At 38.5% G+C, this 14860-nt stretch overlaps 1 protein-coding gene across 4 annotated transcripts in view; it reads left to right on the top strand.

Moving 5' to 3' along the window:
* LOC121444948 (chromosome-associated kinesin KIF4) overlaps positions 1-14860 on the top strand; it is a 106239-nt gene that overhangs the window by 84445 nt on the left and 6934 nt on the right. For 3 of the 4 annotated variants that reach the window (XM_041646899.1, XM_041646903.1, XM_041646900.1), the window contains exons 19-28: positions 1311-1394; positions 2206-2319; positions 4431-4586; positions 4695-4795; positions 6415-6544; positions 8328-8498; positions 8998-9105; positions 10579-10656; positions 11156-11254; positions 11731-11904. In XM_041646899.1, the coding sequence (XP_041502833.1) occupies positions 1311-1394; positions 2206-2319; positions 4431-4586; positions 4695-4795; positions 6415-6544; positions 8328-8498; positions 8998-9105; positions 10579-10656; positions 11156-11254; positions 11731-11904 (1215 nt within the window). The remainder of the gene's footprint in view (positions 1-1310; positions 1395-2205; positions 2320-4430; positions 4587-4694; positions 4796-6414; positions 6545-8327; positions 8499-8997; positions 9106-10578; positions 10657-11155; positions 11255-11730; positions 11905-14860) is intronic. The other variant, XM_041646902.1, reaches the window with a different exon arrangement.

Here is a 14860-nt window from a genome sequence, read left to right on the forward strand (position 1 = left end):
TGTATAAATTTTATGAGTTATACAAAATGAATAGCTGTCTTCTTTTCCCTAAGACTTTTGCACAGTGGACAAGCACTGTACCACTAAGCTACAGTCCCCAGTGGTGAAACTAATAGTTCTTTTTTATTCAATTTTTTAATTTATCGTGGATGCAAGATTATTTCAAGACTTCATCCCAGCTTTAATCAGTTTACACATGTTATAGTTTTCAGGGTCAGATAAATTCAAAAGGCCAACTGAAAGCCTTATTTCATGCCTCCCATGTCCTGTTTCCTAGAATCAGTATGTTCAACTTTTTTATTGAAAATAAATTTTTTATATTCTGATCACCATTTCTCTTCCCCCAACTCTTCCCAGATCCTCCCTGCCTACACAAATTCATGCCTTCCTTTTCTCTGTTTCGAAAACAAACAGGCAAAACAAACCAGAATAATTTTTAAGTACAAAAAAGTGTACACAATAAACTCCCAAGAACATAAAATTGAAGACTAATATACAAGTAAAACAACAGTAAGACAAAAAAATACCAAAACAAAATTAATATGAGACAAAAAGTCTACAAAAATACCCTTGAGTTCATTTGTGTTAGCCATCTCATAATAGTTGTTGTATTTATGCTGGCAAAGGCATGACTAAAATGGTTGACAATGCCATCCAGATTGGGTAAGCAACAAGTAGAACCAGAAAACTTAATGAATTAAAAAGATAAGGACTGAGTCAAGAAATCAAAGCAGTTAAGTGTGTGGTTGTTTGAAGCGGCTAGTATCCCATAATGTTTCATGATCCTGATTTTTCATCTCTGAGCAGAGAGGATATATTCAGATGAGCTAGATTTGTTCAGAAATGAGAAGCTTCATTAGCTGGAGTTGTCCTATTTTATAGATGTCTAGCTCTATGGTAGCTTTCTTCTTTTTTCTGGCCACTGGGTTTTATAACCAATCAGCTCCTAAAGTTGAGGATAAAAGAGTACTGATCTTATCAGTAGAACTGAGTTCTAGCTGTCAGCAGCCACCTATGTGGACAAAGCTCTTCACTGGATGATCTTTGATAATATTTATAATTGACATAAGTCTGAGAAATGGAGAATTTGCACGTAGAGCAATAAGCTGAGGAAGACAAGGATCTTTATCATGTATGCAAACATAGTTTCTAGAACTTCCAGTTCTTAATTCTGATAAGAGAAGATAAGGCAACTCACAGTATTGCTGTACTTAGACTTAAATATGAAGGACGTCTGAGAAGGCTTCTCAGTTTAAGTTTTCATTTTAGTTAGCTGAACATCAATTAAGATCTGACTCTTTTGTTATCAGGATCGTAAGAGGCAGTATGAGCTGCTCAAACTTGAGAGGAACTTCCAAAAGCAGTCTACAGTGCTCAGACGTAAAACTGAGGAGGTAGGTAAGAAAAGCCTATCTGCTGTACTAAGTGCGTTGTCCTTTTCTTTCTTTCTTTCTTTTTTTTTTTTTTTTTTTTTTTTAGTTTTTCGAGACAGGGCTTCTCTGTAGCTTTAGAGCCTGTCCTGGAACTAGCTCTTATAGACCAGGCTGACCTCGAACTCACAGAGATCCGCCTGCCTCTGCCTCCCGAGTGCTGGGATTAAAGGCGTGCGCCACCACCGCCCGGCTGTCCTTTACAAACTATTCAAACTAAAACACGAGTCTTAGGGAATAGGAGGTGTCAATATTGGCCAACAATTCTTAAGTCTTTTTCTTTGTTTTGTTTTATTTGGGGATTTGTTTTTTGTTTTTGTTTTTCTGTAGTCCAGGCTGTCATTGAACTCACTATACAGCCAAGGCCCACCTTAAACTCCTAATCTTCCTGACACTACAACCTAAGTGTTGGGATTACCTTCCAAGCTGTATAAGTCCTAAGTCTTCATCTCTTTTCATCTAGTATGACCTGTGAACAAATAAATGTGTTGAAAACTACCATTTAAATGTGATTTTTTAAATTCTAATTTGGATTTTTATTTTCTTAAAAAAATAAAACAGACTGCTAGCAATACATGACATTCCCAGACATTTTCAGCCTGCAGGAGTTCCTTTAAATCTACCCCTCTTGCAAGTTGAAGCAATAGTTATTCATCAGTTATGTCCATGGAGATTTTCAAACCTGGGTCCTAAAGGAATTCAAACCGAGAGTTTATTTACTGAGATGCTACAAATTAGAATGTTCTTCAACATCGCCGTTTCCCGTTGTATTTAGGTAGCAGCTGCCAACAAACGTCTTAAGGATGCTCTCCAAAAGCAAAAGGAGGTTGCAGATAAACGGAAAGAGACTCAAAGCCGTGGGATGGAAGGCACTGCAGCTCAAATGAAGGTATGAACAGCCTGAACTGCCATTTTCCTTACATGCACTTGGGATAGGAAAAATAGGAAATAACTTTCTTTTGATTTAAAAGTAAATATGGAATTTGAAGTTCTGCCTGAAATCCTTATTTTTCAAAAGATTTATATCTGTAAACTGTTGTCAAAGAACAAGAGTAGAGAATTCTTTCTATCCCTGCCTGTCATAGCTCAGTTTCCATTTTATTCTGGTATAACAGACATATGGTGACTGGTACTTATTTAAAGTATAGATTGATGAAATGCTAGGTCGCATCATACCATGAACCAGGGGTGTAGACTGAAAAAAAGGACAGAGTTTGAATATTCCTGTCATTCTGCTTTCTGACATTCAACATAGTATGACCATCCACCTCACACTCCTCCCCCCATGCCTTCCCTGTTATGGGGAGCTGTATGTCACTAAACTGTGAAAACCAATCAATTGTTCCTTAAGTTGCTTTTGTCACGTGTTTGAGCAAAGCACTGAGAAAAGTAACCAATATACACAGAATCCCCAAATACACTTTTTGGCAAGGTATGGTGGTATACTGGTGACCTAGTAGCATTTATGAAGCTGAGGCAAGAAAAATCATGAGTTCAAGGCAAGTCTTTGCACCATGGAATGTTTGAATCCACTGGTTCATATACATACATTCAGGCAAAACACTCATATACATTAAGTAAATCTAAAGTTTTAAAATTTTTTAAATTAAAGACCCAAATTTCGATTAGTGATTAGTCTGGTAATTGTAGACCCAATTGATTTTAACTTATTGTGCATTGTTTAAGTGTGTTTCTCATAAGTAGCAAGTTGTTGCTTCTATTGTCTTTTTGTTTGAATTAAAGATAGTTTTGTTTCACAGTTTTGGGTGCTTTGTATTGAGAATTATTTTCTTCCTGATGAAATGGGCCTTTTTATCCATGGTAGTATTCCTACATAAGAATTCTACTTAACCAGCTACTGATTTAGCCACTCGAGTTTTCTTTTTATCACTATTAGTATAATTTATCTTAATCATCTTCTTAAATGTTCACAAAAATGATAACCGGGATTTTGTGGTTGTTGTGGTTGCTTGTTTTAATAATATTTTATTAGCTCTTTGAGAATTTTATATAATATATTTTGATCATATTCACCTTTTCTCCCCCAACTCCCATCAGATCCACCTCTACCTCCCTACCCAACCAACTTCATGTCCTTGTTTTTATTTTTAAATCCACCAGTTTAATCTGTGCTGCCCAAATACTCTGGGCTGTGTGACCATTCACTGGAGTGTGGGCTACCTACGAGGACACACCCTTACAGAAAGCTAACTCTTTATCCCCTGATAGCTGTCGCTAGCTCCCCAGTTAGGGGTAGGACTTCAGCCCACTTATACCTCCTGGGATTTTTGTCTGGTTTGAGCTTACGCAGCTCTTGTTCTTTTAAGAACTCATCTGTCTTTTGTGGGTTCTTTTTCTTGTTTTGGTGTTGAGGATTAAATTTATAACATTTTGACTATGAACACCCACTATACCACTAAGCTATATCCAACCTTCAAGGTTACTGTTTCTAAAAGTCTATTTAGCTAATCACATTTTCTTTTTAATCTCCCTTTTATCTTTATTTATTTATAACTTTTTCGTTATATTTAAGTGTGTGTATGTACATGTGGATGTGCATACCTGAGTTCTAGTATCTGAGGGAAGCCAAAGGCATTAGATCCCAAGATCTAGAGTTACAGGCAGTTGTAAGCTGCCTGACATGAGTGCTGGCAACCACTCTTGGGTCTTCTGAAAGAACAGTAAGTGCCCTTAACTTCAAAGCCATCTCTCCAGCCCCTCACACACCTTCTACTTTAAACATGATAGTTAATGGCAAAAAAACCCACAAATATTATGGGAACAGTAAACAGAAGTAGTAGGATACCTAGAGAAAAGTTTGCTATAGAAAGCCTCTCGTGACTTTGGGGATATTGTTGATAAAAGTTCTTAGAGAGGTAATGGTTTTAGTGAGATAGACATAAATAAGAATCTCACTTCTGGTTTCATAGGCTCTAGTCCAAATTAAATTAAGTTCAACTATATCTAGCCCAACTCACATGTCACTGATTTCTCTTCTAGAATTGGCTTGGAAATGAAATTGAAGTTATGGTCAGTACTGAGGAAGCCAAACGGCATCTGAATGACCTTCTTGAAGATAGAAAGATCCTTGCTCAGGATGTGGCACAGCTCAAAGAAAAAAAACAATTTGAAGAGAATCCACCTCCTAAACTCCGAGTAAGTGTCATGGGAAAATGCTAACAATAACCACATAGAATTTCCAGCAAATCCTCACTCCTTTGGAGTACTCTTTCCTTTTAACCTTCTTGCCCACTGTCTTTACAGAGGCGCACATTCTCATGTGATGAAGTGCGTAGTCAAGATTCAGAAGCAGAAGATTGTATTGCAAAGAAGATTGAAAGCCGGGAGACTGAATTGGAGCTCAGGTAATAGGGCTATAGCTGAAGCATAAAATGTTATGCCTGGAATCCAAATAGGTGCCACCATCCCACTCATTCAAGAGTTGTCCTCTTCAAAGGATTTTATGGTGGGAAAACAATAGCAAACAGAAAGTAACGGAATTTTGAAATCCATTCTGGACTGTGTCACTATGATGCTCTATGAGGTAAGTGTCATTCTTCTCTCTTTACATTTGTGAAGCAAAGTTGGGGATCTTAAACTTTTTGGCAGAGAGACCAACAATACACACTGCAACAAAGACAGGATCTTTAAGAAATGATGCGGTTCAAACTTGTAGCACCAATAATAAAACCCAGAGACAGATATTGGGGTTCCAGCTGAAAAATCAGAGAAGCAAGGCAGCCAGCCACTAGAGAGCTCTTACCTCTACAAAATCTTCAGACTGAAAGGAGAGTGAGTTTCTGTCTCATCCAGCCTTATATTCCTTTCTTGTACTGGGATTAAAGGAGTGCACTACCACTGCCTGACCTATATGTCTGACTAGTATGGCTGCTTTGCACTCTGATCTTCAGGCAAGCTTTATTTATTAAAACAAATAAAATATCACTATATAAACTTGTTAGCTACATGTAGAAGAATGAAACTAGATTATTTCCTCTCATACACAAAAAACTCCACATAAATCACAGACCTGAGACCATAACCCAATAGAGAAGAAAATAGTGAACACACTTCAACTTATAGGAAGCACACACTTTTTTTAATATTATATTTATTATGTATACAATATTCTGTCCGCATGTATGCCTGTAGTCCAGAAGAGGGCACCAGACCTCATTACAGATGATTATGAGCCACCATGTGGTTGCTGGGAATTGAACTCAGGACCTTTGGAAGAACAGGCAATGCTCTTAACCGCTGAGCCATCTCTCCAGCCCCGGAAGCACACACTTTTGACAGCAAATGAGACCTCATGAAAAATAAAAGCTTCTGCATATCAAAGGACACCATCATTCCAGTGTAGAGGCAGCCCATAGAATGGGGGAAAACTCTTTATCAGCTATACATCTGACAGAGGGTTAAAAATTAGAATATATACTGAAGTAAAAAATTTTGTTTTTGTTTTTCGAGACAGGGTTTCTCTGTATCTTTGGAGCTTGGCCTGGAACTAGCTCTTGTAGACCAGGCTTGTCTCGAACTCACAGAGATCTGCCTGCCTCTGCTTCCTGAGTGCTGGGATTAAAGGCGTGTGCTACCGCCGCCTGGCATAGTAAAAAATTTTGAGACAAACAATGAGGCAAAGAACTAACAGTTCACATACCATGATATGCTTACCCCACACCTACATATACACAGAGATATAAATAAAAGGTAGAAAAAAATCAATTGTTTTAAGCCTCTACATATCTATGTTCTACTTATTTCAACCAATATTTAATAAAATTAGATCCACTTTGATATTTCCTTGGGCTTCCTTTTGTTATAGGTTTGGAGGTACCACGTAAACTTTGAATAGGTGGCTTATTATTTTTTTTTAACTGATCACTCCATATATAAGAGTCTTTTAATTTTCTTCTCAGAGCTCCTCCCTTTCTTCTTGCTGTTGAAGCTGATCACAATAAATCTCACTGTTCTCTCCCTGAAGGAATGCTCAGATTGCAGACCTCCAGCAAAAGCTCCTAGATGCTGAAAGTGAAGATAGGCCGAAAAAACGCTGGGAGAATATTGCCACAATTCTGGAAGCCAAATGTGCCATAAAATATTTAATTGGAGAGGTAAAATTACTCTTCCTAATGATAACAGTTATAGGGGACCTGGCTGGGTAGGTTGAAGTGTAAGGAACACTTTTTTTCTTTTTTTTCATAGTTTAATTTTTATTAGACAAAAGTTTACTGCTAGCAAAGAAACCTCCTACTTAGAAACATGATGAGCTACTGCTTTAGAACTGCATTTGTTATTTATGAAGTACTGTTTTACACAAAGGCATTGTAGTAGCTATTGCCATTCTAAGCTGCCAAAATGCTATGAAGGCAAAACCATCTCCATCTACTTCTCTTGCCTTCCAAACTGAGAGTTCTGTACAAGAAACTGGATCCCACCTTTGTTTTTAAGAACTGCTCCTATGATGGATCACTATTTTTGTTTTCCTTTTACTTGCCACTTTTTGTCTTCCCATAATATTTTATTTCTATTATAAGAAGAACATGTGAAGAAATAGTATAGAAGGAAGGAATTGCTGTGTCTCTCCTGTTTATTATGGACAAATGAAGGAATACTTTTTTAGTGCTATAGCTACTTTTCATGGTAAAAACTCCAAGATACTAACATTGAAGAGTTTGGTAGATAAAAGGTGGTTAGAAACAAGGACAGGATAGTGACTTAGAAAAATATCATAAATTGATACTCATCATGCCTGACATATAGCAAGTATGCAGTAATGTGACCTGTTGTTAATAGAAAAAGAAGTTACTGGTAAGCATGAAGTATTGTACTACTACTTTGAAAAACACCTGAGATAATGTTTAAAATTTTGAGACATAGTCTCAGGGAGAAAACTTAGTCATTTTGGCATACACAGATTCGTCTTAAGAAAAAGCCCTCTTCGTTATCTTGAATATATTTTGTTGTAAGCTGCCAGAAAATGAATCAAAATTGATCACTCAAGACAAGCATATAGTTTCTGAATTCAGAAGTTTGAGCATTGTTATGCTTTATACATTTTTATCTTGGGCTAGCAGATTTAGTCTACTAAGGAATCTTGACTAGTCTAATGAGTACTGGTATTTATGATGCTCACTGTCTGGACTAGTAGTGAAAATAAAAGTAGGTCAGTCCAGCATTCCAGTCTTGCCTAAAGAGGTTTGTCTTGAAAGTTCTACAATTTCAGCTGTCAGATCTACAAGTTCGAACATGTGAACAGAGATTCTGAAACAGAATTGACAATAAACTGTGTCCTGTGAGTTCTTCTTTAAGATTTAAGATCTTTTTAGAGTTTCAGAATTTTGGAATTGTCAGATATTGTCCATGTTAGGTTTCTATTCTTGCCTCCATGCAGAGCAGCAGATAAATGACTTGAGTTGTGGCTTCTACTGCTAAGATCCCTGTCTCTGTAGAAATAACAGTTTATGGCCTAGGAATAAAACAGTGCTGTTAGGGTGCTAGAGAGATGACTCAGTGACCCAAGAGCACTGACTGCTTTTCCAAAGGATCCAGGTTCAATTCCTAGCACCTGTGTGGTAGCTCACAACTATCTGTAACTCTAGTTCTAGGTGACCTGACACCCTCTCTTCAGACCTCTGCAGGATCCCGGCATGTACATGGTGTGCAGACAGACATGCAGTCAAAACACCAGTACACATCAAAAGTAAAAGTTTTAAAGCCAATAGTAGTAGTTCAGTGTTATAATCTATTTGACATGATAAAAAATTAGAATGGATTTTGACTTTTTGGGAGAACTTTTCTCAAACTGTTTCAAGAAAGCTGACCCTTTCTTGTTTAGTGAATGGGGGAAAAGATAGATTATTCTTCAAATAGAATGACTTTCTCTTATCCTTTCAGCTAGTCTCCTCCAAAATCCAGGTGAGTAAGCTTGAGAGCAGCCTGAAGGAGAGCCAGGCCAGCTGTACTGACATGCAGAAGATGCTGTTTGAAGAGCGAAATCATCTTACTGAGATGGAGACAGAGTTAAAAGCTGAGCTGATCAAAGTGGAGCAACAGAACCAAGAAAAGGTAACTTTTAGCAAGATAAGAAGTTAATGATAAGGCATGGGCTGTCACTGCCTTTGGTGGTTCATTATTTTAAAAAGTAGAATGTGCCTGACGTGGTGGCCGATGCCTGTAATCCTAGCACTCTGGGAGGCTAAAGCAGAAGAATCATCTCAAGTTCAAAGCCTATCTGGACTACATTGAGACCCTATCACTATCTAAAAAATAAATAAGTAAACAAACAGTGATGGCACATGAAGCTTTTTTCAAAAGGCTATGTGGTCTTTTTCACATTTTGTAAGTAAGTAACCTGAAACAAAAATGACTTTTCTAGCCACTGGCTCCAATCCCAAGGATACATACTGAGAAACAGCTTTAAGAAGCTTATTGCTTTGAACCATGAGAAGAAGACATTCTTTACCTTTAACTCACAAAAAAGTTACATGAATCACTACTTGAGCTAGATAACATCCTTTCTCCCCTTACTCCTTTCTTATCACCCAGTGCTTGTGTCTTTCTTTAGGTGCTGTATCTTCTCAGCCAGCTGCAGCAATGCCAAATGGCAGAGAAGCAGCTGGAGGAGCCGGTTAGTGAAAAGGAACAGCAGCTGCTGAATACACTGAAATGTCAGGTATGCTAAACATGATGGAAGTGCTGGGCGGTAGTGGCGCACGCCTTTAATCCCAGCACTCGGGAGGCAGAGGCAGGCAGATCTCTGTGAGTTCGAGGCCAGCCTGGTCTACAAGAGCTAGTTCCAGGACAGGAACCAAAAAGCTACGAAGAAACCCTGTCTCAAAAATCAAAAAAAAAAAAAAAAAAAAAAATGATGGAAGATCCTGTTCCATTTGAGCCGTGGCACTTGCAGCAGAAAGTAATTAATGACAAACCAGAGCCTTTATTCTTTTGAGGCCCTGTTGGATCTGGTTATGGCAAATCAGTGTAACTACAATAAGAATAGCCTGATATTCAGGCAGGGCGGTGATGGCGCACGCCTTTAATCCCAGGCAGAGGCAGGCAGATCTCTGAGTTTGAGGCCAGCCCAATCTACAGAGCTAGTCTAGGACATAGTCTAGGACAGCCAGGGCTACACAAAACAAAACCCTGTTTCAAAAAAAAAGGATAAAACAAAACAAAAACCTAATTTTCAGTACCAAAACAGAAGGGTCCTTGTTAGACTTAGGCCTCCTGATTCTTTTGCCTTATTAACCCTAAGTTCCAGAGCTGAGGAAGATCTGGTATTTACTTAAAGTCTTGACGGCAGGGGCCTGAAGAGATAACTTAGTAGTTAAAAGCACTGAGTGCTCTTGCGGAGGATTGAGTTCTCGCACACATGCCGGGCAGCTCACATGTGCATGTAACTTCAGCTCAGGAGGAATTTCATGCCCAGCCTCCAACATGTGCAGGCATCTGTGCTCATATACACTTAAAAATAATACAAGTAAATTTTAAAAAAATACTGAAGGCATTCAAATGTATCTCTCTGAACTTGTTCTGGGCCAAGACCTGACATGTTAATAAAATGCCTAGGTCTAAAATTCTTTCAAAGTCTGGGAACACCACACCCTTTAGTAGCATGTGAGAGCACTATTTTAGTCCAACTTAGAATCTTATTTCTGCACTGTCAGTCCGGGAGTGCCTTAGTCCTTCACACCTTAAGACATAACCAGACAAGTTAAAGTTAGATAGATGAATACAGTTGCCTTAAGTGCCAGCAAGTTTAAGCAGGCTTGTTAGAGTAGCATTCAGACTAGCTTGTCTATGTGAGAAGGGTGCACAGAAGAAGCACATGCAGATTTCAGGGAAGAGCTAATGTGGTACAGCTTTCTGAATCAGCATGCTGATGTCCATAGGTGCTATGAGAGCAGGAAATGACAAGAAAGCTTACTCCCTGCAAGTATATTCAGGGATATTGGGGAATACTGAAATATGAGGCATTCACAGTACCTAGGAACAAGTAATGAGACATCTTTCTGTGTGTCTGCCTGGGATGTAAAAACCAATCATCTACCGGCCACTTAAAAGCAGTGTTTTCGTCTGAGTTGTTTAGTAGCTCGTATGTAGGATCCAAAATAACCTCACCTATAATTATGCTATCGGGAGATAGGATGAAGAGCTTAGGAAGATGCAAGAAGTATGTGAGCAAAATCAGCAGCTTCTCCAAGAAAACAATGCCATCAAGCAGGTAAGATGACTTTCCACCCACTTGATAAGCCTCAGGAGATCCTTGTTGCCACCAAGACTAGCTAGCCCTTGGAAACAGTCCCCAGTTTTGATGACTATATTTAGCCTGATTTTGTAAGGTTTTATGTGAACCAGTCATATGCATTTCAAAGTGTTGGAAATGTAAGTTTTTGTCCAGCAGTTTTAATCCCAGCACTCAGGAAGCAGAGGCAGGCAGATCTCTATGAGTTCGAAGCCAGCCAAAGATATATAGTGAGACCTTGTCTCAAAAACCCGCATGGTAACAAACAAAAAATAAAGTATACCCCTCCTTAAATATCTTTCCTTAATCTAATAGTGATCTTAGAAAGTTAGAGTCCTCCAAATACTCTATTGTTAACCATGCTCGCTTTATTGTGATATACAAGGAGGATAGCCTAGGTCTGGAATCTTTGATTTAGCCATGAATGCTCCCAGAATCTGCCTTAACATTATATACTTTGTCTCTCCTATTCAAACAGAAACTGACCCTCCTCCAAGTAGCCAGTAAACAGAAATCCCATCTTATGAAAACTATCCTTCAATCTCCAGACTCTTCCTTTGAATATATTCCACCTAAGGTAAAATGTTCAGTTGTCTATGATACCTTTACATAGCCCAAGTTTGAGTGAGTGTACTAAACCTGTTTTGCGTAAAAGGCTGTAAGAGTAAGGAGTCCCAATAAAACTAGAATACACTCGTAAGGAAAATAGGCACTCAGCTTCCGCAGAAGGTTAATTGTGGTCAATCATGCAGTTATTACGTAACATAGCTGAGAAGGAACAGAAGCAAAGAGCAATGTTCAGCTGTCCATCCAGAGATGCTTATCTTATTAAACCATGAGTCCTCTCTTCCTCCCTCAGATTGATTGACCTCCAGTTTCTAGCTCTTCAAAGACTCTGCAAGGCTAAAGCAGAATTTTTGTGATTGGCAAAATCAAGTGGAATATATTTGAGAAGTCTGAAATCTCTGTAAATACTGCTGACAATAGTTACTGAGATGATAGCATGTTATATGTCGTTTTCAAAAACTTTATTAACTGCCTTATTTTCTGTAGCCCAAACCTTGCCGAATTAAAGACAAATGCCCAGAGGAAAGCTTGGACATCGAGGAGCTACAATATTATTCAGAGCATTCTGTGATTGAGCAGGAGAATGACAGTGATGATTGTGCTGATGAGGAGTGGATACCAACAAAATTAGTCAAGGTGTCCAGGAAGAACACCCAAGGGGTATGAGCCAACTCTCTAATTTCACTCATTTGAATTAACTCCAGTGGGCTAGCTTCTGAATCTCACATTTGTCCCTGCCCTGCATCTGAACTCCTTAGAGCTCCTTCAGAGGCATCAGCTCTAAGGGAAACTTGTCAGACTACCTATATATGAGCGGTGAGGGCTGCATGAACACCTGAGTATTCAAGTTGGCTGGCTTGTTTTGATTGTTCAGGATTGTGGCAATCTGAATGAATACTAGCTTTCTGTACCATTTCACTGAAGCTGATACCCAAGTGATCATCCCAGTCTGTGTTGTACAGCTTTTTTTATAGTTTAACCATTCTTTTAATTATAAAAAAGACATCATCTTTTAATAATTATAAAAAACATCCAGAGAGGTATTTATGGTTTGCATCTTACAGATAGGCTTCAAATCCACAAGAGGAAAGTGAATTGGCCCATGGTCACCAAAATAAGTGATAGTCAGTATTTGAATTTAGTCTTCAGACTCCCAGATCTGGTTTATTTTCACCATATTATGGTGGTCACATTAGTATTTTAAAAAAACCTTGGACCCGAAACTGAAGTGGGTACTTTATCTTCCTTGCCTGTTGTGGTCTTTTTCCTTTTTTTCTTACTAGGCTAAGTAACAAATGGAATTATGGAAAAAGATAGTAAGAACAAACATGCTAAGTTAAGGCTAATTAGGAATAGTCTGACTTAGGGTGTTGTTTTGTTTTGCTTTGCTTTGCTCTGCTTTGCTTTGTTTTAGACATGGTACCTTATATAATCCCAGGCTAGGCTTGAACTCATTGTGTAACATAGGGTGATGATCAACACCTAGTCCTCCTACTTCTACCTCTTGAGTGCTGAAATCATAGGTGAACTTGCAGTGCCATGCCCAGCTAAAAACTGTCCTGACTTTAAGGTGTACTTTACTTATTTCCACAATGCTAGTACTCCATAATTACTAAATACAGCTGTTTTATACTGAAACATTAATTTCTAAAATACTGTGCTTCATCAGTAGTCCTCCTGTGCTCTGTAACCACCTTCTTAAAGAATGGCTCCTAATTTAACTTACTGGCTTCCTTGACATAAACTTGATTTGACCAGTTTTGTAAAGCCAAATGCTTAAGTGAAGCAGACATAAGGAACAAACGGCCAGGTGGTGTCATTGTTGGTCAGGTGGTGACATGGATAATGCAGCATACTGTACCCTCAGAGAGCTTCTAACCTAATGGAGGAATCCAGACAAGAAATAGGAAGAAGCATATTGAGAACTTTAGTGCATTTGTGTCAGGAAGAATAATTAGGAGGGTTTGGGTTTTTAAAGCCAATCAGAAGTGTAGATAAAGGAGATGACATTGAAGGAGGTGACTGTGGCAAAGATAGTGTTGACAAGAGGGAGAACATTTGTGGCACAATAAATCATAGATTGCAAAGACTTGAAGCAGAGTGTTGAGACACGTACACAAAATGAAGCAGGATTTTAACTTTCGATGTATGTATGTGTGCTGTTTCACCTGTACGTATGTGTGCACACCATTTGCATGCTTGTTGCCTGTGAAGGTAAGATGAGGGCATCAGATGTCCCAGAACTGGAGTTACATATGGTTGTAAGCCACCATTTGGGTGTTGGGAATCAAGTCCAGATCCGCCGCAAAGGCAGCAAGTACTCTTAACTACAAAGCTATCTCCCTAGCCCCCAATGTCTGTCTTTTGTTTATTTCCTCAACCAATATTTATACTATTATGATTGAAGGAACAGTGTGAGCTGAATGTAGATTAAATAGGCATCTAAGTTATAGAGACAGAGTTCAGAAACATACACAAAACAAAAGGATAGAGGGCCTAAAACCTTTGGAAAGGAATTTGCAGGTATGAAACAATTGTGGATACACTTGCTCTTGAGAAAGCTTATCAGCAGCATTGTTGCTCTAACACTGGGAAGTGATTCTTTATAATTTGATAAGTGGCTATGCATGGACTTTAAAGAGATCAAGTGGACTCTCCTATTTAACAACCTCAAAATATTTAGATGCCATGTCCACTCTTGATCAGACTGCTTGGAAGACACATTAGGTATACATGAAGGCCATCTTTATTATTGTTGCTTCAACCCAGCTGAAGATGGCAGCTCTAATCACTTTCTTTTCTTTTTTAATTTATTTATTTATTAAAGATTTCTGCCTCCTCCCCGCCACCGCCTCCCATTTCCTTCCTCCTCCCCCATCAAGTCCCCCTCCCTCATCAGCCCGAAGAGCAATCAGGGTTCCCTGACCTGTGGGAAGTCTAATCACTTTCTTGTGCTTACAGAAAGAATACTATAGCAGATACCAAAAGGATGGCTTTTCCAGAATTAATGTCTTCCTTGCTAAGGAGATGCTAAATGATAAGTCACTTGCTATAGTAGACTGAGTAACAACTCAGAAGGAAAATTGGCATGGGTTCTAGTCTGAAATTTATCAATAGTTCATTGAGTAACTGAGCAAGGTACTTACTTTCCATGAGCCTGCATTCCCTTATGTGTACAATGAAGAGATTAAACAAGAGTAGATTACTTCCAGTACTAATGTCTTGAGTCCAAGGACTAGTGAAAAATTTAGTAATACTACCTTTATATAATGTTATATTATATATTAGAAGTTTAAAAATATATAAAAGGTACCTTGTAAGGGATAAAATAATTATATATTTTTATTAAAGCACTGAAAGCATCTTTAAATATTTTGCAGTCAAATGCTCTACCATTGAGCTATACCCACATTTAAATTTTTTGCATTTGTCACCTGTGTTGGGGGCACATCTTTATTTGTTTTGCTCTGTTTTCTGAGACAAGATCTTAGGGTAACTAGTTTGGCCTTGAACTCCTTATGTTGCTCAGGGTGGCTTCAAAATCATGATCCTCCTGCCTGGGCCTCCCAGTACAGATGTGTGCTACCATATGTGCCCAAAAGGGAATAGATATTTG

Source organism: Microtus oregoni, unplaced genomic scaffold (assembly GCF_018167655.1).
Source record: "Microtus oregoni isolate MIOR12 unplaced genomic scaffold, Mior012 000150F_ref0000365, whole genome shotgun sequence".
Taxonomy (NCBI): domain Eukaryota; kingdom Metazoa; phylum Chordata; class Mammalia; order Rodentia; family Cricetidae; genus Microtus; species Microtus oregoni.